The sequence below is a fragment of the Salarias fasciatus genome, chromosome 15 (genome assembly GCF_902148845.1).
Source record: "Salarias fasciatus chromosome 15, fSalaFa1.1, whole genome shotgun sequence".
In the NCBI taxonomy this organism is placed as follows: Eukaryota; Metazoa; Chordata; class Actinopteri; order Blenniiformes; family Blenniidae; genus Salarias; species Salarias fasciatus.
This window is the reverse complement of record NC_043759.1, coordinates 24,643,700-24,670,372: the sequence shown is the minus strand read 5'-3', so window position 1 is coordinate 24,670,372 and position 26,673 is coordinate 24,643,700. Positions and strand designations below refer to the sequence as shown.

At 42.2% G+C, this 26,673-nt stretch overlaps 1 protein-coding gene across 1 annotated transcript in view; it reads right to left on the bottom strand.

Annotated features, from left to right (window-relative positions):
- The window catches only part of LOC115402354 (adhesion G protein-coupled receptor F5-like), a 34,132-nt gene extending 7,721 nt beyond the window's left edge, over positions 1-26,411 (bottom strand). Inside the window, exons 1-27 of the mRNA XM_030110862.1 lie at positions 26,359-26,411; positions 19,703-19,826; positions 18,333-18,445; positions 18,150-18,198; positions 17,121-17,273; positions 15,347-15,514; positions 15,095-15,232; positions 14,150-14,320; positions 13,717-13,807; positions 13,564-13,651; positions 13,304-13,355; positions 12,378-12,524; positions 12,007-12,183; positions 11,626-11,667; positions 11,073-11,129; positions 10,358-10,414; positions 8,637-8,696; positions 8,319-8,378; positions 6,908-6,967; positions 6,390-6,449; positions 5,285-5,344; positions 4,075-4,137; positions 3,207-3,266; positions 2,657-2,704; positions 1,535-1,582; positions 716-763; positions 18-124 (exon numbers count right to left, since the gene is read on the bottom strand). Of these exons, the coding sequence (XP_029966722.1) occupies positions 18-124; positions 716-763; positions 1,535-1,582; positions 2,657-2,704; positions 3,207-3,266; positions 4,075-4,137; positions 5,285-5,344; positions 6,390-6,449; positions 6,908-6,967; positions 8,319-8,378; positions 8,637-8,696; positions 10,358-10,414; positions 11,073-11,129; positions 11,626-11,667; positions 12,007-12,183; positions 12,378-12,524; positions 13,304-13,355; positions 13,564-13,651; positions 13,717-13,807; positions 14,150-14,320; positions 15,095-15,232; positions 15,347-15,514; positions 17,121-17,273; positions 18,150-18,198; positions 18,333-18,434 (2,166 nt within the window). The 5' untranslated portion in view covers positions 18,435-18,445; positions 19,703-19,826; positions 26,359-26,411. The remainder of the gene's footprint in view (positions 1-17; positions 125-715; positions 764-1,534; positions 1,583-2,656; positions 2,705-3,206; positions 3,267-4,074; positions 4,138-5,284; positions 5,345-6,389; positions 6,450-6,907; positions 6,968-8,318; positions 8,379-8,636; positions 8,697-10,357; positions 10,415-11,072; positions 11,130-11,625; positions 11,668-12,006; positions 12,184-12,377; positions 12,525-13,303; positions 13,356-13,563; positions 13,652-13,716; positions 13,808-14,149; positions 14,321-15,094; positions 15,233-15,346; positions 15,515-17,120; positions 17,274-18,149; positions 18,199-18,332; positions 18,446-19,702; positions 19,827-26,358) is intronic.
- Positions 26,412-26,673: the final 262 nt, after the last annotated feature.

The window sequence follows — 26,673 nt, the reverse complement described above, 5'->3', positions numbered from 1 at the left end:
GTTAACAACGTACTTACCACGCCATTTAAGTCAGTTGACAGCTGTATGTAACGATCGCTCTCAGTGTTTGCCAAATCGTCTGTGTAATTCAGGTCTAATCTGACCGACATCGTCAGTGTCGTAACTGAAAGGATCAGAGAGGTCCTCTTTTAAAAATGGCAAATAAATTTATGAAAATACTACATGCTATGAATGTATTGTTCATGCAAGGAGGTCTGTGAACAAACAATTCAGTACAAAACCATTGCAACGGATGCAGATTCCATATCATAATTTCCTGTCATGTGCAGAACAACATAAGGAATGGCAAAGCAGTTCAAACTATTTGACGGGAGGCTTTTCCTCCCACTCATTCAAAAAAAAAAACTTTTGAGGAACAACAGGATTAAGTATAAAACAATCATAGAGCCTTGACTTTATATAATTTGCTTATGGAGCAGACAACAGTCTGGTCTTGATTGAATAAGATCTTGCTAACAGATCAAGGAGAAACAAAAATCAACGAGAACAAGTGCAGACTTGCAGCTGTGTGTATTTGGTAAAGTTTTTATAGTTTTTTTTTTTTTGAAGCTCCAGAGCTCTAGTAGGCCAGGCCCACACAGAGCTCGGAAAACCTGATGCACTTTAAATGGTGAGACAGATAAAAATCAGTGGGGGTTGATTGAGTGCTGGTGTGACATGTTTCTATTTCTTCAATAAAAAAAAAAAAAAATACCTGGAGGCTCAGGGGTTGTGGGGGTGGTAGGACTGGTGCTGGGAGTGACTAAAGGCAACAACAACAAAAAAAGACAATCAATAAGATTAATAAGCTAAAGGCATAAATGGCATCAATAATTATTAAAATTCCTTTCCTTAGTTCTAAATCTGGAAGCTAGTTTCTACACTATAGTCTCATTTTTAGCAGTTGTAATGTTGTTTTGTCAATTGGTTTGTGCTTTGACATTTAAAGGTGCTGTAGGCAGGATTTTGCTAGTCACTGCTAATTTTTCTGTGTTTTCTTTGGATTAAATGTTAGAGTATCCATTGATAATCCTTTAGGAGTGTAGCATAACTGCACTACCGCAAGGGCGCAGCGTTTCCATCTGTCACTGTTCTGAGCTGAAAAGGAATCTCGACAGCTCCAGGTATCTTTGACCAATCAGAAGAGCCCCTGAGGCTCTAACCAAGACTGGTTGAGGGGCGTTCGTCGCACGTTCTTGTGGGAGGGGCTTAACTTGCGTGAGGGCGTGATGTTAGAGAAAACAGGACATGATTGGCTGTGCTGGGTTTCAAATCGCCATCTTGGATGGGTCAAAAAGCCATCTTGCTTAGGTAACCCTAAGCAAGATGGCGGAGATGCGGAATCCTGTCTACAGCACCTTTAAGGTCCATTTACACGACACTATTTTGAAATGACAGCAGAAAAACTGGGTTTTTACATGACAACGGTGCTCAGTCACTGAAAATGAAGAAAATCAGTGGCGGTTTACAGAGTGCTGGCATGGCGTGTTTTTGCAATTTATTCAGTTAAAAAAAAAAAAAAAAAAAACATTACCTGGAGCTTCAGGGGTTGTGGTGGTGGTAACCTTGGTGCTGGGAGTGACTAAAGACAAAAAATAAAAGAAAAAGACAATAAGATTAAGACAGGAATAACATTCATATAAACAGTGAAATCTGTTGTGCGTGTTTTGGCCCATACAATCGAATCACAAATTCATCAACCAGTTTGTATGATTGTGAAATCAGCATTTACAATTTGCATATCACAAATGAGCCGCGATAAATTACAAAGAAAAGAAAAACAAGCATTATGTAGTAGCTGCAACTGAATAAAAGTGGATCCAAGCAAAGAAAGACAACGGGAACATTTCCATTATCTGCAAAACTGTTTAATTTAATCCTGACCCACGTCACCGAAACCAAAGACAGGGATTGTATGTAATAAAAGAAGTTTGCTGGTCAGTGCTGATGTTGCAGCTCTTCCGTGGTGTCGGTGGTGGAGGAGTTTTTGTTGAATTCCCACCAGTTGTGGAAACTGTTGTTGAATTTGTAAATAGAAATTATAATAAATATACATGTGCATGTTGAATGGAAATTGTAAAAACTGTTTTCAGCAGAAGAGCACAGTCAGCTTTGTCCTCTACAAAGATAAAGAGATGTCAGTGAACACACACAAAGAAATCCAATCCATTATCCAACCCCATGGGCCAGTTGTTCAAAAGGTTGTCTGAACGGATTTTGGTTAAAAACACACCTTTTTAATCAGGCTTTTAACTGACCTCTTACATATATACTGTATATATTGTATTATTATTATTTAGGTGTCTTCAAATTTTTTATAAAATTCATTTTACTTTGCCTTGACCCTCAGTGTCCCAGTGTCCCACCCTCCCAGTGTGAAGCGTTTTCCCTGATCCAGTGCCATGCCATGTCTCCCTAATGTGTGTCCTGTGAGTGTGTGTGTGTGCATATATGTGCATGTATGTGTGGTATGTATATATTGTGGGTGAGAGGGATGGTTTTATTTTGGAGTATTTTTTTTTTCTTTTTAAAACCTGTTAAGCACTTTGTGTTGATTTTTTGGATTAAAGGTGCTTTATAATGAAAGGTTGACTTGATTTAATTTGATTTAATGATTTAAAAAAAAAACAGGATTCGACTTCAGAAAAAAAATTACCTGGAACTTTAGGGGTTGTGAGGGTGGTAGGCCTGGTGCTGGGAGTGACTAAAGACAAAGAAAACATAAAGACAATCAATATGATTAATAAGATTAAGACAGAAATAACATTAATAATTATTATGTCCATTTTTTTATTTGCTGTGGCTCAGTTGCATGATAATAAAGAAAATCAAATGTAGAAATTGATGCTTGTATTACTTTATGTGATGTTGTGTTTTCAGTGACATTGAAGGCCCGTTTACATGACATTATTTTGAAATGACAGCAGAAAAACTTTTTTTTGGGTGTTTACATGACGGTGCTCAGAGTCACTGAAAATGCAGCTTTTGAAAATTCCTAATGTTCATAGTGCATTAAATGTCTGCACATGTGTGGTTTCATTGCAAACCAACCAACGGTGCCAACTCCTGGCCCTACATAAAAACGACATCATTTTCAGTGATTCCGCTGTTTACATGTAACACAACATTGTTTTCAACACGTTAGCTTGTAAATGCAAAACTGTTCTGAAATGAAAATAACTCCAAATTGATATTTCCTTTCTTACTTGTTGTCGGTGCTGGTGTAACTGTCGTGCTCTCACCAGTTGTGGAAACTGTTGTCGCATCTGAAAATGGAAATGAATGTCTGTTAAATATGGATGTACATGTTGAACTGAAATTCTAGTAATTGTTACAACGAAAGTTACGACTGTAACTACGTTTCTATGGTTCCCTGTGAGAGAGTCCACACAGCAGGGGAACCATGCACGAACTGGGTAGTAGAAGGGCAATAACAACAGCATGTGGCCCTCCTGAAGAATTGTCTGGGTCCATCAGATCAGAGGTAGTGGCGAAGAGGCCCTCTGGCCAAGGGGGCATCAGCAAGTCTTGGTCCAGAGGCTGGTAGTCCTCTCAGGTAAAACCAAGTAGATAGTGGGTCGGTTTCTCTGAGGCAACCCCAGCCCTGCCAAACAAACCCCAAAATCGTGCTAACCACTCTCCTGGTGGAGGGTGTAAAGGGGAAGGGAGCCTGGTTGTGGGTTCAGGCCCCTGGCAGATATATGACCCAGAGGCCGGCCAGACAGGTCACAGCCCACCTGAGAAGTTGCTGAGCCTAATTTGAAGTACCGGGCTTGCCTTCACATGACAAGGATACATTATATAAATGGTAGCTAAAACATTCACAAAATATGTTAAAAACAATTAAAAAAGAAAAGCATTGGTCAACTTCCTGCTGTGGAGGGTCACAGTACCTGTAGCTGTACCACAGACTAACTCACTGAAGGTGGTGCAGTCATTAGTGCTCTCCCCACACTTTGAATCTTCCTATTAACTTATAATGGGTGGACCTCTCCCTTGCCCATAAGTAGCTGGGATTGACTCAGGTAACACCTACAGTAAGTGCTCTGGTCAGTGCTATGTTGCAGCTCTTACTTGTCAATGGAGGAGGAGGAGCTGTGGTTGAATTCACACCAGCAGTGGAAACTGTTGTTGACTCTGTAAATAGAAAATAATATTTAATAAATCTAAATGTAAATGTTGAACTGAAATTGTAATAACGGTTTTCAGCAAAAGAGCACAGTGAGGTTTGACCACTATGAAGATAAAGAGATCTTCATGAACACAGACAAAGAAATCCAATCAGTTATCTGTTTAATCATTGGTGTACAACAGGAGTGTCAAACCCATTTTAGTTCAGGGCCACATACAGATCAGTTTCCTGAGTGGGCCAGGCGGGTAAAACAGAGCCATAATAACCTTTACTCTTCAACTTGAAAGAGGTTTCTCTGTTGTGATGCAGAGTTTACCAGATGAAAACACCAATAATTTCACAAAACCAAATAATTACTCCAGAAAATGAGTTCAGTTTCAACATGAAGCCAATTTGACAGAAACCTTCTGATGCAAAACACAGTGAAAGGTTAAAAAAAATGCAAAAAAGTTCTCATACAAATGTTGCATTGTGCATTATTACAATTTTCTAAACCAATGTTTTCTGTGGACGTTTTAGAATTTTGCACACTTGGTACGCACTTCAAATATTAAGTCAAAAGAATACACAAACATGGTGAAACAAGGTGAGCTTATATTGCTTTATGCTAATATTATATTATAGTATTGAACCAGACTAACACATTTAAGCTCTGTTAAAAAATGATACATACATTGGAAACAAACGGAAACTCCGCACACGAGCTTTAATAATTCCTTTCCTTATTTCTATATCTGGAAGTTAATTTCTACACTATATTCTAGCAGTTTAGCATACCAGCAGTTTCCGTGTTGTTTTGTCATTTGTTTTGTGCTGCGTTCTTTTCAGTGACGTTGGAGGTGCATTCACACGACACTATTTTGAAATGACAGCAGAAAAACTTTTGCTGTGTTTTGGGTGTTTAGATGACAACGGTGCTCAGAGTCATTGAAAACGCAACTTTTGAAAATTGTTAATGTTTATAGAGTATTAAATGCCTGCAATGTGGTTTCATTACAAAACAACCAACGTCACCAACTCCTAGCCCTACTGCATCATTTTCAGTGATTCTGTTGTTTACATGTAAACTAACATCGTTTTCAACATATTAGCTTGAAAATGCAAAACTGTTCTGAAGTGAAAATATCTCTCAATTGATATTTCCATTCTTACTTGTTGTCGGTGCTGCAGTGACTGTCGTGCTCTCACCAGTTGTGGAAACTGTTGTCGCATCTGAAAATGGAAATGACGTCTAATAAATATGGACATACATGTTGAACTGAAAGGCACAATTATAACTACGGTTACCTAACCCTCCATGAGAGACTAAAGCTGCTTGGAGATACAAATTCCCATGGTACCATCAATATAGCATCCCAGGGGTCTTACTGGGCACAAGAGTTCCTCCCTGTCTCAGGGAACACTCGATGGAGAGCCATATTATGTGAGCCATGTAGGCTGAATAGCCTGTAGACCCAACAGCACCTTTGGGAAAAGGCCAAAGTTCAATCTTAGAGTGGCACCCCTAATATCTGAATGCCACCTCAGGCATAATGGTTGGATAGACAAACTGTGTACCTGACTGTCATGTTTAGCCAAGGTAAACGCAAAAGCAAACGATAATGTAGTCTTGCGTGGTGCTCACTGTAGCTCCAATGTTGCAAAGGACTCTCAGGGAGACTGAGACAAGTCCTCCAGCACTGAGTATGGGTCTCATGCTGGAGCCCATGGGGCTCCCAACCACACCTGGTTATAACTCCCAACTGTGCCATTTGTAACTCCATCATGTTGGACTGATATTGCTGTCACGTACACCCTCAGGTTAGAAGGGCGACTTCCTTCCAGAGAAGTCTGCCAGAATCGAAGACTGCGGAAACCAAGCCAAGCATGGAGTCCTCTCTGCGGATGTTGCACCAATTAACAACTTTCCACCTGTTATCGTGCCGCAGCTGGGTGGATGGCACTCTGACATTCAGGGTGGTCTGCCTGACAGGCTCCGTACAGCTGCTCAGCAGCGATTCAAGCCGTCCAGTAGCCAAACACATAAGCGGAGTCTGTAAGGACTGGAGTGCCAAGCCTGATCTTCATGTTGGGACAACAGATTTCAAGAATCCACGCAGCAGGGGAACCATGCCCGAACTGGGTAGTAGAAGGGCACTACCAACAGCTTGTGGCCCCCCTGAAGAATTGTCTGGGTGTCCAACAGATCAGAGGTAGTGGCAAAGAGGCCCTCTTCGCCACTCTGAGCTCTGGTCAGTGCTAATGTTGCAGTTCTTACTTGTCGTTGGTGGAGGTGCTGTGGTTGAATTTACACCAGTTGTGGAAAATGTTGTTGAATCTGTAAATAGAAATTAGCATTTAAAAAGTCTACCTGTACCTGTTGAACTGAAATTGTAATAATTGTTTTCAGCAAAAGAGCACAGTGAGGTTTGATCACTACAAAGATAACGAGATCTTCATGAACATCGAAATGTAAACAATGAAATTCAATCCATTATATGTTTTACATGAGATTTAAGGCCCATTTACATGACACTATTGTGAACTGACAGAAAAAAAAATTTTGTGTTTCGGGTGTTTACATGACCACAGTGGTCAGAGTCACTGAAAATGCAACTTTTGAAAATTGTTAATGTTCATCGAGTTTTAAATGTCTGCATGTGTGTTGTGCTTTCATTACAAAACAACCAACAGCTCCATCTCCTGGCCCTGCTTAGCACGTTTCAACATGTTAGCTTGTAAATGCAAAAGTGTTCTGAAATGAAATGAACTCCCAATTGATATTTCCATTCTTACTTGTTGTCGGTGCTGCAGTAACTGTCGTGCTCTCACCAGTTGTGGAAATTGTTGTCGCATCTGAAAATGGAAATGATGTTTAGTAAATATGGATATACATGCAGGACACGGCAGTCTACTGAAAGGTACAATTATAACTACGGTTCTAGGAATCCCGAATCACCTTCAGAAAGCAATGCTGAAAGCACTGAATGACTAATACCAGCATAGTACTGGGGAATCCCACAGACCAATCTCACTGAGAAGCCTCTGCAGAGCCAAAGACCACACCCATTGGATGGGGAGTGGCAACATTCATGCTGTATAAAAGGATGCCCAGCCCAAGATGCGAACCTCACTCTGGTGGAGTGCCGATGGTGTAGGGTGGTTCGCCACCTGATAAGAATGGCGAACAGTATCCATGATCCAGTGGGACACGCTTTGCTTGTAGAGAGCAGAGCCTCTGTCAAGGTCTCCATGAGAGACTAAAGCTGCTTGGAGATACAAATTCCCGTGGTACCATCAATATAGCATCCCAGGGGTCTTACTGGGCACAAGAGTTCCTCCTTGTCTCAGGGAACACTCGATAGAGAGCCTTATTATGTGAGCCACGGAGGCTGAATAGCCTGTAGACCCAACAGCACCTTTGGGAAAAGGTCAAAGTTCAATCTTAGAGTGGCCCCCCTAATATCTGAATGCCACCTCAGGCATAATGGGTGGATAGACAAACTGTGTACCTGACCGTCATGTTTAGCCAAGGTAAACGCAAAAGCAAACGATAATGTAGTCTTGCGTGGTGCTCACTGTAGCTCCAATGTTGCAGAGGACTCTCAGGGAGACTGAGACAAGTCCTCCAGCACTGAGTATGGGTCTCATGCTGGAGCCCATGGGGCTCCCAACCACACCTGGTTATAACTCCCAACTGTGCCATTTGTAACTCCATCATGTTGGACTGATATTGCTGTCACGTACACCCTCAGGGTAGAAGAAGGGCGACTTCCTTCCAGAGAAGTCTGCCAGAATCGAAGACTGCGGAAACCAAGCAAAGCACAGAGTCCTCTCTGCAGATGTTGCAACAATTAACAACCTTCCACCTATTATTGTGCTGCAGCTGGGTGGATGGCACTCTGACATTCAGGGTGGTCTGCCTGACAGGCTCCGTACAGCTGCTCAGCAGCGATTCAGGCCGTCCAGTAGGCAAACACATAAGCGGAGTCTGTAAGGACTATGGAGGAGGATTGCGGAGCAACATCACCTCACTGAATGTGGTGCAGTCATTAGTGCTCTCCTCACACTTAAAGTCTTCCTATTAAGTGGGACCAGTTCAGGGTGGACCCCGCCCGCGACCGGTCTGAGGTGGACCCCCACCCTTGCCCATGAGTAGCTGAGATCAGCTCTGCGCTCTGGTCAGTGCTGATGTTGCAGTTCTTACTTGTCCGTGGTGGAGGAGCTGTGGTTGAATTTACACCAGTTGTGGAAACTGTTGTTGAATCTGTAAATAGAAATTAGTATTTAATAAATCTACATGTACCTGTTGAACTGAAATTGTAATAACTGTTTTCAGCAAAAGAGCACAGTGAGGTTTGATCACTACAAAGACAACGAGATCTCCGTGAACATACAAAGAAATTTATTCCATTATTTGTTCAACATGAGATTTAGGGCCCATTTTCATGACACTATATTGTGAAATGACAGAAAAACCTTTGTTGTGTTTTGGGTGTTTACATGACAACAGTGGTTGTCTTACTTGTTGTCGGTGCTGCAGTGACTGTCGTGCTCTCACGAGTTGTGGAAACTGTTGTCGCATCTGAAAATGGAAATTAATGTATAATGTATATGCACATACATGTTAAACTGAAATTGTTATAAGAAAAAAGTCGAGCCATTTCCCAAAAATAAACATAAATCCAAATCCAAATAAATCCCTCCCATGATCAGTTTGATGGTTTGAATATTTTGGTGATTGTTGTGTGTTCAGTAAACAGACTCCAGAGTCAGAGTCCAGCTGCTAAACTCACCTGCCTGCAGTGCTTCATAAAGTATTTTATTATCAACAAATCTTGCAGTCACTTCTTTAAAGGAATACTCCGAAGATTTTGGACCCATGCCCCATCCCTATCATTTACAAAGTGAGATAAGCTCATAAATACCTTTGTTGTGCCCATTCGTCCAGTGGCTGGATCCCAGCTGTTAGCACCATAGTTAGCTTAGCTCAACTGCTGGACGTGAAGAGGAAACAGAGCCGGACTGACGAAAGTAGACAAAATACTCCTTCTGGTGGTCCAGGGGATGGCGTATTAGCATGTCAAGTAAATCTGAATGGTTATAAAACATTTTAAAAGACGTGTTTTCTTTTCAATCCGTTAAAATAACGTTTTGATCTCCACAGACCTGCGCATGCGCAGTGCTCCGTGGAGGGATATACCGGAGCACAGCAGTAGAAGCCGTAGACTCAGCTGCTGTGCTCCGGTATATCCTTCCACAGAGCACTATGCTTGTGCAGATCTGTGTGGATCAAAACGTTATTTTAACGGATTGAAAAGAAATCACGTCTTTTAAAATGTTTTATAACCATTCAGATTTACTTCACGTGCTAATACGCCGTCCCCTGGACCACTGGAAGGAGGATTTTGTCCACTTTCGTCAGTCTGGCTCTGTCTCCTCTTCACCTCCAGCAGTTGAGCTAAGCTAACTATGATGCTAACAGCTGGGATCCAGCCACTGGACGCACAGACACAATAAAGGTATTCATGAGCTTATCTCACTTTGTAAATGATAGGGATGGGGTGTGGGTCCAAAATCTTCGGAGTATTCCTTTAAAATAATCTGACGAAGTGATTATGTCTTTTTGACCGGTTGAAAAAGATTGATATAAGGAATAACACAGCTTACTAAACTCAGTGCAAAGATCTCACCAAAACCGAGTCCTATGGAATATGGACTCTATGCACAACTCAACCACTTCCTGAACTTCAGGAGGCTCCTTGTTTCCTGTCTTTCATGATAGGATGAGCTGATTAATGCAGGTGTGTCTGACCATTACTGTTGTTATTACAGAGGTCAGGGACACCTGCTCTGCAGCTCCAGGTCCTGCTCCATCATCTCCATCCAGATGGAGGCCCAACGGACGAGAATGAGGTCGAATCACATTGTAATAAGACGAGCACTAGTCTGAATGTGGCAAAAATATGAGAAATATAATTGTTTTTTCTAAGAAAAGATAGCTCACTTTAGCTGAGTAAGCTTTAATGTTAGACCTTCAAGTGCAAATATCTTAATCGTAACAACAGTTTATAACAAACTGATTAAACCTAAGTCAGCTTCATTAGCATTTTTAATTTGTCACATTGTTAACATTTACACCTGTGCATTGTGATTTGAAAAGCCTTCAGGCTTGTTGCCCCTGTTGCTCCTTTTTACAGAAACATTTAGATTGATATGAAACGGTTGTGATATTTCAGGCCTTACTTGTCGTTTCAGGAACTGTTGTCGTACTCTCACCAGTCGTGGAAACTGTTGTCGCATCTGAAAATGACAATAATGTTTAATAAATATAGATATACATGTTGATCTGAGACAATTGTTAAAACCATAGTGGCACGGTGAGCTTTGATCACCAAAACCAACAACAGATCTTTTCTGAACAAATACAACATCCTATGATAGCCGAGGTCCAGGTTCACCTCCCACGTCCCTGATATGTCAAATATCAAGCAGATCAAGGAGCCAAGCAACTCCTGGAGATGTGAAAGGACCTGGACCTGTCATGGCCGAGCTGCCCCAGAGGATTTCTCACTCTGTATAAGAAAGTCTGTGAGAGGGTACTGGAAAGTAGACTGTGAGATTCTGTTCTCAGTATGGATCAGCGGAACAGCTCTTCACCTTCCTACAGGTTATAGAGGATAGGTGGGAGTTTTACTGTCCTGTCTACATGTGTCTGGTGGTTTTTTTATATTTTTTCCCTGAGATGTCTTGTGGGAAGAGCTTTGGGACTTTCCAGTATCAGGACTGCTGCTGCAGGTTTTATGGTGTCTGTATTTTCAATACATAGTTGACGTGTGAAGAAGCTTATTGTAACCCTTAACCCCAACCTTAACCTTAACCCTCAACTGGGAAATACGAAGTCAGTGGTATTCTCTTCATCCGTCAGTGGTTATAATGTTGTGGCTGATGAAAGCCTTACTTGTTTCAGGGCTTGTGCCTGTCGTGGACATATTTGTTGGGGCAGCAGATGTTGAGTCTAGAAGGGAAGAAGTGTCAGAAAGTGAATAAATTCCATCAGAAAGCAGCAGCGCTTTGTGACTCATCTTTCAACTCTTATTTGTTGTGAATGTGACAGGAGTCGTGCTGATTAATGTTGCCACTTCAGTTGTGGTACCTGATGAAATAGGTTAAAGAAAGTGAATTAAGCACATGGGTCTGTTACATTGGTTCATTTTGAAGGATTTTTCAAAGTGAGCCATGAAGCCTAACCCTAACCCATGAAAACTTTGACACCCTCTCTGGGCCGAGATCTGATGAGCCTCGATGAGACTTTTCTGCCTGATCAGTGACTATAAGGTGCTTTTCCAACATTAATCAGCGTCTCAGAGCAGTGCTGTATGACGTATTTCATTCCTCCATACTCACTGGTGGCTGCTGCTGTAAATGTTGTGTTACTAGACGTACATACCCAGGGAAAAAAGAACAGAAATACAGCCACTAAAGCTTAACAAACAATGCTCATCAGTTTTTACCTGTTGTTGGTGCAGCTGTTGTTATGCTGCATTCAGTAAAGTCTGCAGAAAGAAGACAGAGAGATTAAGATTTTTGTCTCTATCAGCTGCTCTTCAAATATATGGTGCATTTCCTCTAAAACAGGGTCAAACACAGTTCATGGGTCACAAGCAGTGCTTTAACCTTTAAGCTTTTGAGCTTTGTTGCAGAGCAGAGCATATTTACATGAGTGACTATGGAAAAATCATTCCAATCTCAACCTGGAGCCACTTTTAATGAAACCTTCTGCTGTAAATTACAGTGAAATGGCCAAAAAACTTCTCTCATAAAGCATTCTGCATGTTTTTACAATAATCTGCGCCAGTGCAGTACAGACTCTCTTCACGGACGGGGGAACTCACTGTGCTCCTCCACAGACCGGCAGAAGGCTCCATCGGGGGGAATCCTGCTGACACATCCACACGTGTCGCCGTAGACAGTGTCGTTGTCGCAGGACTCGTACCTTTCACACTGCTCGCAGGACCACCGATACCGATCCTCGCACACGCACTGGAAATCGCCACCGCTCGGCGAGCAAACTGGTGACAGAGAGGACAAAGAGTCGGGTCCAGTTTAGTCCTACTGCGTTGTATCTGGAGATAAAATTAAAGTGACTGGCCAAGAGCCATTGGTTGGACACCTTTGATTTATTGCACTCAGTGGGGTTAAGCCTGAGAACCTGGAGGAAACACACACAGTTTACACATCATTCAGTTACTGGTGATTGTCTGACCTGTAGAAGTGTTGATGGATGAGATCTGGAAGGAGTGAGAGATGAAGGGTGAGCTTTCTCGAAGGCGATCCCTCACTCTCTGTACGAGCCGACCGTCAGTGAGCTTCAACTCGAAAAACACCAGATACTCCTGGAAGTCTGGTGGATCTGCAGAAACAAAACCCAGAAGAAATGCAGAAATGAAGCTCACTTTAAACCTGACAGAGCAGTGAAAACCACAGCATGGCCTCGAGATCACGTCTGTTCACTACTACTGCGAAACCTTCACTCCATTCAGGTTTAAGGAGAAAGAAGAATTAGAATCTGAAAAAGCTCCAGTGATGAGCATATTTCCACTACTACAGTTTACTACACTCACCTTGGTAAAAAAAAAAAAACAGGATTTCCAAATAATTTAAGATTTCTGTAAGATATCAGTGTGAACAACTTCTGGGAGCTGTAGACAATAAAAACCATTCTGCTGGTAGTTCATGGCTTTCAGTTTGAAATACCTGGTGAGTGTTTGGCTGCTGCTGCTGTTGCTCACGTCTACAGAAACTTCGGTACCCCCAAAATATTTTCAATAATAATAATGATCATGAATAATGAATAATGTTTGACTCTCCGATTTATTCTCTCTATCACAATTTATTATTAGAAAATAATGCCATTAAATAAATAAATCATAACTGTTATTATTATTATTATTATTATTATTATTATTGTTGTTGTTGTTGTTGTTGTTGCTGTTGTTGTTCTTGATTTAAGGACAGCAAAGCAGTATCATTCCGCCAAAAAAGATAATTAAATAACAGTAATCATAATAATATTGTGTTACATTGATCAGACATATCAGACAGAACATTACATTTGTTTATCTGAATCACCTTGACAGACTCAAAATAAGATGTGAGGGGAGGCTTGCAGGTTTTCTCTTTCAGTCTTACTTGTTGTTTCTGTTGTTGTTGATGTTGGCGTTGCCGTTGTTGCTGTTGTTGGTGTTGTTGCTGTTAGTGTTGCTGTTGTTGCTGTTGTTGGTGTTGTTGTTGGTGTCGATGTTGGTCTTGTTGCTGTTGATGGTGTTGTTGGTGTTGACGTTGATGTTGGTGTTTCTGTTTGTGTTGTTGGTGTTGACGTTGATGTTGGTGTTGCTGTTGTTGGTGTTGACGTTGATGTTGGTGTTTCTGTTTGTGTTGTTGGTGTTGACGTTGATGTTGGTGTTGCTGTTGTTGGTGTTGACGTTGATGTTGGTGTTGCTGTTTGTGTTGTTGGTGTTGACGTTGATGTTGGTGTTGCTGTTGTTGGTGTTGTTGGTGTTGACGTTGATGTTGGTGTTGCTGTTTGTGTTGTTGGTGTTGACGTTGATGTTGGTGTTGCTGTTTGTGTTGTTGGTGTTGACGTTGATGTTGGTGTTGCTGTTGTTGGTGTTGTTGTATGACACTCTGTAAAGTCTGTGAGAGAGAGAGAGAGAGAGAGAGAGAGAGAGAGCCTGTAAGATCACAAACAGCATCTACACACAAAACAATGCTCAAAACTCATCAGGCTCTGTGGCATCATGGTTTCACCAGCAGATGGAGCTGTTTCTAAACACTGAAGAACTCTCCAGAAGTTGACTGGTCATGTCTTCAGCTCTCGACTGTCTCTGACTCTGGTTCTACAGAACGCCTCTCGCTCTGAGCCTGGTTCTGCAGCTTTTTTCTTTCCCACCGTCTCCTCTTCCTCTCTGAACTGACCGTGTCGGATTCGACACTGCGTAAAGACAGCTGAACTGAACTGAACTGAACTGAACTCACCGTGTTCGGCCTCGGACAGGCAGAACGGCCCACCGGCCGGGATCCCGCTGATGCATCCACACGTGCTGTCGGTGACGTTGTCACACGACTGGTACGTCTCGCACTGGTCACATGACCAGCGGTACTCCTCCTCGCACCTGCACTGGAAGCCGTCGCTGCTCGGAGAGCAGACTGGAGACACACGGAGAACAAACACATCCGTCTGAAGGTCTGAAGCTCTGAAGCTCATTTTCCTCTCAAAGTCAAAGAAAGCTTCCTAACTGCGGACCCTGCATGGCCCATGCAGGAATGTGAGTGTGTGTGAATGTGTGTATCGCTGCAATGGATGTTTCAACACAGCAAAACACAGCAGACTTTGTGTCTTCAGTGCTTCTTATACTCTGTTTGGTCTTGTTAGTGTTGAATATTTCAAGACAGTTTTCAATTGCTATGAAAAACTAAATACTTTGTATTTTATCATTTCCCATAACTTGATCATTATCCACATATTTCTTGCCATATCTTTAAAATGTCTCTGAGTTGGAAAAAAAAGTCCCTGAAGACAAAGTAGTTTTTACTTTCTTTTTCCACATCTGATGAACTCCTGAGTCCTGCAATACAATGAGGTAGTTGAGAAAAATTTACTTGTAAATTGCAAAATTGCAGTTTTTTACAAATTGTTTTGTAATATATGGCTTTGCACATGTTTTTGTGTGTGCATCACTATCCACCCGTCAGTGGAAACTTAAATCTGTTTTCCAATTTAGTTCAAAAGTTCCAGGAAAGAAAAACAAAAGAAATACATTTGACATGAATAAATACAAATATTTTTTACCAGAAACTTTCACTGTTGAGATCCAAAGTTTCTTTATGTTTGTTACGTTCATTTATGTGACACACAATGAATTTTAAAATGACTCATTATCACTAAATTTGCCTTTTAAGACCCGAAGTTTGAGCTCTTACCTGTAGTGACCACGGCAGCTGAGACGTTGACACTAGAGTTGATTTGAAGGGGGAAAATGAGATTTATGCTGTTTCTCAGCTCACTGAGGGAAGTCGTGTTGACCTCCAACAAAATCTGGTATTCATAAACCACTGCAGCTGAAAGACAACGATTAGAGGCCAGTTTCAGACTGAAGTCCTTTGAGTGCATCTGAAAAGCAGAGTCGCTTGATTGAAAGTCCTCCCATTGCTAACAGAAGTGGAAAGTCTTACGTGTCTGTCGCGGCTCGCAGTATGGTCCATCGGATGGGAGACTGGAGATACATGAACAGCTGTCACTAACAATGTCGCTGCAGGCTCCGTACGTGAGACAGTCTTCACGAGACCAGGAGAACGTGTCCTCGCATCTGCACTGGAAGTCACTTCCATTCGGGGAACACACTGAGGAAGAGGAAGAGGAGGAGGAGGAGGAGGAGGAGGAGGAGGTAGCACAATGAGAGTACAGGAGAAACATAAAACAGAAGCAACTGCGTTTCTTGACTGTAACAAAACAATAATAATGTGTCTGCTGCGTCAGTCATCAGCGTTTTGGACTTTTCACTGTTTGACACTCACAGCATGGAATGGATGTTAAAGATTAATGCGTGTGCGTGTGCGTGTGTGTGTGTGTGTGTGCGTGTGTGTCTCTTGGTTACGGTTACGCTTTGATTGTAGATTCGGTGATCTGGATCACAAGACTGAACCGTGAAGTATGTGAATGACTCCAACAGGGGCTGATAAAGTCATATTTCACCATGAGAATCAGCTGAACTTACGAGTTGTGAGTTCAACAAAGTCACCTTCTAAAGTCAGAAAGACTGATCTCAATCTTTTGTTCAATTTTTCTAACAACTCACGTCAACATGCACATAATTACACCACCACACAAAGTGAAGGACTGTTTTAACAGCGGAGGATTCAGCTGTAAAGGGTTTGAATTATCCGAATAATAAAGAGCCTCACTGGAGTGAGGCGCGCCAGTGTCGCAAATCAGAAGAAGCAGCAGCAGATCTGAACATGAAAAATAACAAATGATTCAAAGCAACAATGTTTTTTTAACAAATGGCAAAGAAACTGCTGAAAACCAGAGGAACCGTGACCCACTGCTGCCTCCCAGTGCACCGAACTGGTACTGCTGGAATCTCAGATACGGTACAATTAACGACTGAAGGAGTTAAGGGGCTGAGGAAGGCTTTATTGTATGTTGATGCTGATATATGAAGAAAGGATTTACCCCTGAACAGCAACATGGAGAACACAGAGTCACAGTTTTCGATGGCACCTGCAAGCTTCTCAAGGTTCAGACTTTGAAACCAAACGTTCACAGTGTAAAACCCCATCTCTGCATTGGCGGTTTTTTGATCGCATCTCTTCTGCTGCCAGGTTGAATATGTTCCAGATAAACCTCAGTCGGTAGAGACGTTATTTCCCCGACTGACTTGGCGAGAAGCGCATCGTGGCAGATCGCCAGCAAGCAAACAATAGAAATTCAAAGTCAACAAACTGGAAAACACTCACACAGGTGTGAATCTGGCCCCGTGCAAGTATCTTTAGTTGCCAAGTTTGCAGAATAAATTAAAATCTAAGCGTGAGACGTTCAATTTTCAATTACAAGAGGAGCGGAATGATTTGCAGAGAAATGTGCAGAATGGAAAGCATGTCACATTTTCAAAAGTCTTAACCATGACTTCAACTAAAGTTTTACTTCCTCAACAGATCTGGAGTTTAGATCTGAATGTTTTAGGTAACATCTCGGCAGAAAGGAAAGGAAAGTTGAATGTTGCTCTTATGGGGGGGGGTAAGTTTGCTATTTTTCATCTTTTTTTCATTTATACAAGCAATAAACTATGAAAATACTATTTTTTAGCAGGTGTTGTGAAAATGATTGGAAAATTTTAGTCAGAGATAAACAAAAAGAGACATGCTTGACTGAGCAAAGAAGCATGCAAAGAAGACCTTATCAGTTTCGGTAACAAAAACAAGATATGAGGAAGTAAGATTTTCTTACCTGTGGTGATTTCCAAGTGTGTAACATTCACGTCTGATCTCAGCGAAAGGGAACCGTTGATGCTGTGAAGGAAGCTCCTGATCTGGTCCAGTGTGCTGATGTCTGTCAGGTTCAGCTCCAGGTCCACCTCATACTCCTCGTGAGATGGCAAAGCTGGAAGACAGAGCAAAGATCATTCTGACGTCTCACCTGGGCTGTGGACGAGTACGATCTTTAAAACCCGTCATGGACGAGCAGCTTCAGCTCATCTCTGTGTTGCTAAAACAATCTCATCTTCAGCCTCCTGTGGATCCTACTGATCAGTACTTCACTGAAGACGTTCAGCTCTTCACACAGAACGAAAAGAAATGAAGCAAACGCGACAGAACATTTTCAAGAAGCAACAAGTCTTCACAGATCTCGGGGGAAAATCCATTAGACGACTGCAGCTTCTCAAAAATGCTCAATCCTGAGAGACCTAAACATGTTTGTTTTTACGGACACTTGTTTTCCAGTTAGACACACTCTAGTGCAGTGAGTGCTGCAGAACGTGCGAAGAGTTAACGGCCAGGCAGTAACCACTCGCTTCCTTTGCCTCCTTCTTTCAGGTGTGATGCTGAGGCAGCAGAACATCGGACAATCAAACCGGATGAGTGACAGGGAGTTTCAGTTTAAAAAGCCATGTGATTGTGCGTATAAGAGCTCAGCAGTGTAGCATCGTCGCACTGCTAAACATTTAGCTGCAGGCAGTAATTATTAAGCACGTATATCATTTCATAGATCCTTTGATTTCAAATTCCATCCGTCGATGTGTTGAGAGACGCTCCACACCGAACTGGGTGTACCTTTGTATATCGTTTGCTTAATGGGTATGATTCAACATACAAGTAGTAACCTTCAGCTACTTGTTGATACCGAGTAGTGATGTAAGCACGAAGAAAATGCCAGAAAGGTTACTCATTCGTTAAAAGAATTGCATTTGAAATGTACAAACTAATAAGAAGCATATTATATTTTCATGATTGCAATTCCAGAGAATATCAAACCAACCGTTCCTCCTCTGACGGGTGTGAGGCAGCCAGGGACTTTCATGGCTTTCCTAAGAACACACACACACACACACACACACACACACACACACACACACACGTACAACAAAACAGAAAAGTCTGAATAATGTCAAATTTCACACATTTTGTTTACTAATATAAAAAACACCCAACATGGACCAACCTGTAAAGCCAGACGACTCGAGTGCTCATCCAAAGTCACCTTTCCCAAAACTACAAGTATCTCAACGGCGAGAGTGATCCAGACATTCTTAAATATGGCCATTCCTTTTACAACTGTTGGAGAAATGCAAAAAAATAGGTGGAAAAGCAGGAAAAAAGAAGCATAAAAACTTCTATTGGTCACAAACCTTTACAGATTGGATTTAGTGTTTATAAAAACAACATTTGTTCAGGTTATTTGTGTATTTTCAATATTAGCCAAATAGTTCCATCATTAACACCAACAGTTTATTGATACTGCAAAAAGTCCCATGTTAAATGTTTTATATTTTTTGGAATTGTACTTGTTAAAAAAATAAAATAAATGTGCTGGTCATGCATATGGAAAAAAAACTGTAAGTAGAGGAGAGATTTGACAGAGCTTTATGATTCCTTTGCTCCTCAAACTGTTAATCTGCAGCGTGAGATCCCATTTACACCACGAGGTTTCAAACCACGTGGTGTGAATGGGAGGTTTGACGAGGTTACGGCGTTCATTTCCTTGGATTGAACATGGAACTGGATGGAGTGATGAGGATGGAGCTGGATCAACATACACAATATGGAAATCAACTGATACAATGGCTAAAAAAAAAAAAAACAAGAACAAAACAAATTCTGAAAATAAAAAATAAGCTGCACAACACAGAAAATACATTACAAAATCTGCAAGTAAAAGCTGTGGGAGGCCATTTAAGGCAATCAGTAATGATTTAATCTGCTGAAGGCTGAGTCTAGTTGTTCATCTTATATCTAAAGCTTTATTGATGCTGGAATTTAACTCACACTTAAACATTCTCTGTGTTTTCTTGAAATGGGCAAAAGATTTTACCATTCAGTGGTTTTGGTATTTTTCACTTACAGGCTCATTTCTAAGAGTTTCAGGACTCTGGTTTCCATATCTGTGCAACTCTTTTTTTATTTCGTTCTTCATATGAACTCTAAAGTTGTACACAAGCGACGCCTCCTTCATCCAACCGAAAAACTATTTTCTGATGGTCTTCATCTAATTGTTGTAAGTTTGAATATAAAAACAACGTGAAGAAATGAGCAGGCTATTAAATGTGGTCACTACATCATGAAAGAAGCAGGGACGTCAAATCTGGACAAACAGAGCAAGAAAGACCTCAGATTTCTTCGAGTGTCACTGTTTTACATTCATTGCTTTGCATTCGGCTTTGAAATGAAGCGCTCACTGTGAAGCGTTCCAGTAGAACAGATTTCATCTGATATTTCCAGATCACCCAGTGAACTGACTGAACTGCACCAGAGTATAAACTGGCCTTCAAACCACTAACCAGCATCATATAAATGAAAACAGTCTGAACTCACCTCATCGGCTCGTCCTCGCCAATGGAAAATCACCCGCTGAAGGCGCTACATATCACCAGCCGAGTCGTCCACATCCAAATATCACATAGGCCCTGGGACGTCCCCTCAGCTTAATGTCGACATGCTGCAAATGACGGTAAGTTTTTTTTTTTCAGTTGATGCAGAAGAGAGGAAAGCAAGCAAGTGAAGAAAGCCAACACAACCAACAGCATTAGTCTCCTGTGTTGTGCAACTGGAGTTTAATCCATGAACAGCCCAACTGAGTAGAAGGCGAGCTGCCGCACCCTTTGTATGTGAACTTGGCACCACGAGGCACTGCAAACATTTGCCGTCTTTGGGAACAATATTGCAGTTGCTTTTGCGGGTTCTTTTTAAATTTCAGTGGACACGACTGGCAGCAGCTCTGATCGCAGGTTACAGTCAGTGAAATACCGAAATGATCCTGACGTTGACTCAAGACTAACAACATACTGTAGGGCTGAAGAGTTCATGCTGGACCACAGCTGTTCTACCCATGGAAACAGCCTGTTACACCAAATGAATCTTCTCAGACTGGCTGAAACTCAGAACCAGGAATATTGACCCCGGTGAAGTCGAGTGGCAGGATACCACCTGTGCAGTAAGTCCGGCCGTGTGATTTCTTCATGACTTAATATTCCACAATCAACTGTCAGTAATACTATGAAGAAGTGGAGGCTAACGGGAACATTAACTCAGTGACCGGATGTCCCAGAGCAGCTCAGTGGACGCCGACGGTCCGATGGACATTCTGATGGACGGTAAGACGGTCTAGTGGATGCAGTGGACAGTCAAATAGACAGTCTGATGGACACAATAGACGGTCTGATGGACAGTCTAATAGATAATCTGATGGACAGTCCAATCGACACAATGGACAGTCCGATGGACGGTTCAGTGGATGCACTGGACAGTCTGATGGATGATCTGACGGACAGTCCGATGGATTGTCTGGGTTTAGTTGTTTCCAGGAGAACAGTTCTTGTCTGCCTGCATTGTACCAGGTGTAAAGTTTGGTTTAGGAGGATTCTGGATTCCAGTCTGGACTGGTTTTTGGGGAGTTGGACTCGGCCCCTCAGTTCTGGTGAAAGAACTCTGAAAGCTTCAGCAGACTGAAACATTCTGGACTGTTTCCTGAGATGACCCCTTTCCTGTTCTAACACGACGGACACCAGAGTGTTACGGCTGCTGCCTTTATGTGTCAGGGTGTGATCATGTTTGTCTCCCTCATGTAGTCTTCCCCATTTTCTGTACTGTCTTCATCCTTGGAGAAGGGCTCCAGGTAAGACACCCTGGGGTCTACATTCACACAGGAAACTTTCTGTCTATACACACTAGGTAAGTGTGGGCGGCTGCCATGATCTGTTGTAGCAGACAGGTAAGGTTACGGCGAGGCTCAGTTAGTTAGTTAGGGTTAGTCACTGGTTAAGGTATTTAGGGTCACAGGGTCGAGGTGTAGGGGAAGTTTAGGGTTTGTGTGTGTGTTTAGTGGCACCTTGCCTCGTAAACCAGACCCGCCCACTCCTCATCCGTTTGGATTTTGGAGATGAGCTCAGTCTGGGTCGGAGCCCATAGAAGGGGATTTCACGCAGTGCTGAAACAGCCGAGCCAATCAGCATTGCTGCTTTTTGTTTTCAAATTTTTTTGGCGAATTCCGGTGGCTAAATCGGACGTGACGCTATCGCTGCGCGTAGCGGAGATGACGGACTTTAACTTTAACCATCGTCTGAAAGCTGCAATCAGTAAAGTTATAGCCAAAATACCAAGAATTACAACAATCAAGCAAGAGCAAGAGTCTGCGCTTGGTGAGTTTCTTACAGGAAAAGACGTTTTCGCGTGTCTTTGCGTGTAAGGAAGCTAGGGCTAATGAGCTAATGCTAATCCTTAGAGCATGTTGATGACGTATTTGTTTTGAAGCGCTGATTGGCTGAAGTGCGCTGTCAGTCAAAGGAGTAACCGACACTCCCTGCAAGAAGTTTCAGTGGGCTCCTGTCCAGACTAAGCTTAACTCCAAATCCAAATGTGGATGAGGAGTGGGCGGGTCTGGTTTACCAGGCTAGGTGGCACCGCCCACAGGGCCCTTCTCCTAACGTCCTCCTACCCTCTGTTAGCTCTCCCCATTTTTGTTTTTTGCTAGTTTTTTTTTTTTTTTTTTTTTGTCCAAACCCTTCTGGTTGTGTTTGGCATTTTTGTTATAACCTGTAAAATTGTTGGTAACACTGCTTCTATTTGATTTATCTTTGGTTACATAAAATTCCCTTTTCCTTTGGAAAAGGCCACCTGAGTTCTTTTGTGTTGTACCTTGTTTTGCCCGCACGCCGCCGTAAGCCTAATTTACATCAGCCCAGTAGGCCTACGCATAAGTTGTTGCGTCTCCCCAACCCCGAGCTTAGCCATTTGTAACACCTTTAAGGGGGGACGTAACACAGAGCAGAAAGCAGGTCTATTAAGACCTGGAGGATCCAGTTTGAGTCCAGACCTCAACCTGACAGAGCAGAGAAGAGACTACAAGCCAGACCCTCTCCTCCCACCTCAATGACTGACCTCACGAATGTTCCAAAATTCCCATCAACTCTCCCACTGTATATCTGTGGAAAACCTTCCTAGAAGAGTTGAAGCTGTTCTGGACCCACATCAGATCAAATCCTCCGGTTTAAGAACAGGAAATCACTCAAGTTCATGTGCATGTAAACGCAGGCGAGCAAATACTTTTGGCAATATAGTGCAAGTTGAATATTATTGATGTACGACATGTGTACATGCTTTAAATCATTAATATTCTGAGTAGCAACACTCAGCTGCATGCTTATGAAGCCACGCTGACAGATATGTGAAAAATTTGCCATGTGCACAATGTCTCCAGGAAATAACACCTTTCAAACAACTCACCTATTGTCTGTGGCTTTGAACACACAACATTTTATTTGCACACTTTTTTTTCCCCTGTGATACAGTATTCTTTTGAATCTCTTTTTCTTTTTTGTTTACCATGCTGCTCTGTTTGTGTGGTCAGATTTTAAAGCAGTTATACTTCCAAGAGTTCTAAACAAGAATAAGAATAGTATAGTTTCTTTACAAAACTGATGAAAGAGGAAGCCCGTGGCTCTTACCGCGTTAGAGAACCTTAAGGTTAAACACAGATTGTTTTCAGTCGTGGCTCATGTAGCTGGCGACAGTCTTCAACTGTCCGGTTTGTTGTGGAGTGTGCTGGAGCAGAGGGAGACGTGCGCGCCGCAGCGTATCGCTCAAACTTGTATCGTAGGTATTGTCAACATCACAGAGAAAGAAACCGTCTTAAAGAGACAGGCTCAGAGTGTAACACTACCCTGCTCTGGATGGCGGTCAAAACCGTCAGCATGACAAATACAAATGAACGGGAAACTGAAATGGTTCCCACGTAACACTCTCGCTCCATGGCTCCCATGACGGGGGACGATTTCAGGCCAAAACACAACTTCCATTAAACTTCCACAGCAGCGTCTTATGCATTCTTCAGTCTCTGTGCAAGGTGAGCAGGTGTCCACAACACAGAATAAGGACAAACACGTGCAGACAGGATCTGAATGCAAACTGAAATCAAGTGAGACCGAGCCGAGGGCATTCTGCTGAACATTTTACTCAAAGTCCAAATATGAAAAGAGCTTTATGAAACTATGCAAACTCCCTCCCTTCCCCCCGTCTCTCTCTCTCTCTCTCTCTCTCTGCACTGTAGTGCTTGTCAGTCACAATAGTTGTTGACGCCCAAATGTCAAGTCGATACTCTCTGACTCTTCTAACATGAACCAAGGTTAATCAGCAGTGACAACGTAAACTGATGATTATTTCCAACTATAGAACCGTTTAGCTTTTATATAAACCTATTGAAAGAATATATGTTATTTATTTATCTATTGTACTGAGCGAGGCAGTGATCTGCCTAAGCCCTGGCTCAGTGACTAACCTAGTCATCAAACCAGGTGATCTGGAAAAACACGCAGGAACAAAATGTCTTTTGGGCAGCTTTGAGTTGTACTTGGATCCAGCCGCGATGTCCGGTGGATGGTCGGATGGTTCAGGCAGCAGTGTAACCGTGGATATTTAAGTCCATTAACCCCACAAGAGGTTGTTCTCTGGACATTTGGACAGTAATGACCTCCAGTAAGCCGCCCACCAGGTTGACATCTGGCAGGGTCTCTAGGATAGTGCGTCGGCTGTTTGGTAGTCATTTCCTGGTCGATGGACGACTCGAGATGACACTCCACCAGCTTCCCAAGCCAGCTGGGCCTCTAGATCTCTGAGCCCGATTGAACATCTGCTGTGGATGAGTCTGACTGACCCAACAGGAACCGTCTGAAGTGAAGGTGAACTCTACCGCTGGCGGGAGTCTCAGCTCCCATCGGCTCAGACTCTCTCCTCAGCCCCCTTTAACCTGATCCTCATCCTCAAAGAGACGGGATAAGCCTGTTTGGGAATTTAGTCACATATCATTAAAAAACACACCTTTGTTCTCTGTATTCAAATGAGTTATCACAGGATTGTGAACAGCGATCTAGACACAACTGCATTCGTGCGTCCTCAAACTTCCTCCAGTCAAAGTCAAGTCAAAACATGCTCTCACAGCAAACGCTGATAGAAATGATTAACTTTTATCGACCCACATTTCTGATCCAAAGGATTAGTTATTAAAACAAATAAATCAGCGTTAGTTTTAATCTGATGATAAAAGGCCTTCATTCAAGGTTGATTCTACGTTTTAGAGGTTAATGGTTTTGAGGTTATTTCACACCGTTGGTGGCATTTAGCAAATAATGTGAGCAGAGCGGTCATGCAGTGGGGCGTAGCATTGTCAGCTCTGAGATAATTATCATATTTAGACAACAATTCGGCCTTTTGTGTTCCGTTGTAAGAGGCAGAGGATGCAGAGGCAGACAGTGATTAATGTGAACCCTGAAGGCATCTACTCCTCTGTCAAACCTTAGAATCCTGTCCTGAGCTCATAAAAACAGGAGCGTGAGCGACTGATGTTCAGCTCGTCGTTCTTCTTCTTCTTCTTCTCCTCAGTCCGTTAAGTTTACAGGTACATCGCTCATCCTCACACAGACACAACACTTCACAGGCGCCGTTTTACTTTACACCTGAACAATGGAGCGTCATTTGATCAACAAGAGCCTTTTGTCCTCATGGTTACAAGAACAAACACCCTTCTTCCTCCAGTGCTGTTTTATATAGAACAGTGTTTGCGCCAAACAAAGTACCTGCAATTGAATTGTGTTTGTTTTTTTGTTTTTTTCTAATGAGTGGCCCAAATACTCCATGTTGTCTGAAAACAGCAATAAGATTCCAGAAGAACCTCCATTTATCCTCAACAGGGCAATTAAATAGATTACATCGCATATTAAGGTGAAAGCTTAAAGCCGGCAGCAGGAACATTGTGACATCTGAAGTGGTTGAAAGGATCTGTGCTGCAATTTGCACACATTAGTCGTTTCAGTCTGAGGGTGAAGAGACGCCTGACGGCCTGTTCGTCAACAGACTGCGGGACCAAGGCGCCGTCTAGACAGAAGCATCTGAAGCGCACGCGGGGAGGGATGAGGCTCGTGTCTGCAGGTCCACAGCGACGCCACGGACACATCCTGAAATCATTTCTTCATGTGCGATTTCCAAATCCTGCACAGGATCCCTGAAGTCCTCCAGGAGCTGAGATTTCATCATCGCTGATCCAGTAACAGATCGCTTCGTATACTGACCGAGAAAATTCACAACAGTTTCCCAACACGCTTGAATAAACTGCCTGATTGAAGCAGGACGAGAAGCCGCTTTTTCCATTCTTACTCACTTTTCTTTTTTTATTTCAAAAGGCTGAAACCTGAGCAGACTGTTAGTGTTCGCACATAGAAATCAGAAAGATTTACAGGGCCAGATTTCTGTTCAGGGGGCTGTGCTGAACTCATTCAAGAATTTTATTCATTCATTTATTTATGTTTTAGAAATAGGGGAGTCAGTATTTACGTAACTTATGCCCTAAAACTACTTGGTTTAATTACCATTTCTCTAAAAATCTATATGATTATTATATAAAACTGTCTGTAATAAACACAAAAGTCTCTCGCAAAAGGGGAAAAAGAATGTGGCGCGTCAGGTTAAAGAGAAAGGTGAATCTGTCAAAAAAAAAACAAGACAAATGTACCAAGAGTGTCACACAGAATATGGTTTCATTGAAGCAATGACTGCATGTTTAGTGGTGAAAAACTGTAGAATGAAAGTCTGACAGTGACACCAGACGAGCAAACACCCGAAGCGTTCATCCTCTGAGACGAAGAAAATGATCGTCACAGAACAGAACAAAGAAATTGTAGTTTCTAAAGAGTCTGTGTGTTTCTTTTAACCATTTTGCAGTCAGGTCAGCCAAATGCAAAACGTTAGAAATTCAAATGAGGGCAGTCCGACTCCCATGAGGATGGAAGAACGTTCTCCTCTCAGCTCGTCAAACTCAGGTCTTCAGTCAACTTTCTCAGAATCAGCAGGTCAAACACTTTACTGTTACGTCTCAAAGAGGCTTTGTTCCCAACAGTAAACCTCACAAAACACCCAGATTGAGATAAAAGGCCTCGTCTAAAGACGATCTAAAAGTTTAAACGGGAGAGGAGAGTTAAACTTACCTCTGCCCTCCGCTGCTCAGCTCTGTCTCTGCGTTAAAGGAGATGCTGTACTTCCTGAAAAGTGATATAACAGGTTTAATTATTTCCCGGGCTTCCTTGTAAGAGGACCTTTTTTTTCCATCTTGTGTTGTTATTGTGAGTCACAGATAAGCCGTCACAAAGAGGATTACCAGTTAAAAGCAGAAAAACCCATTGAATTGATGTCAGTTCATCAAAAAAAAACATGAAATACTGATGAATTTAAGAAATATCAGTCTTTTTTAAGAATTTTTTTTTAATTTTAAACGAGTATAAATTATAAATAAAAAACAATTT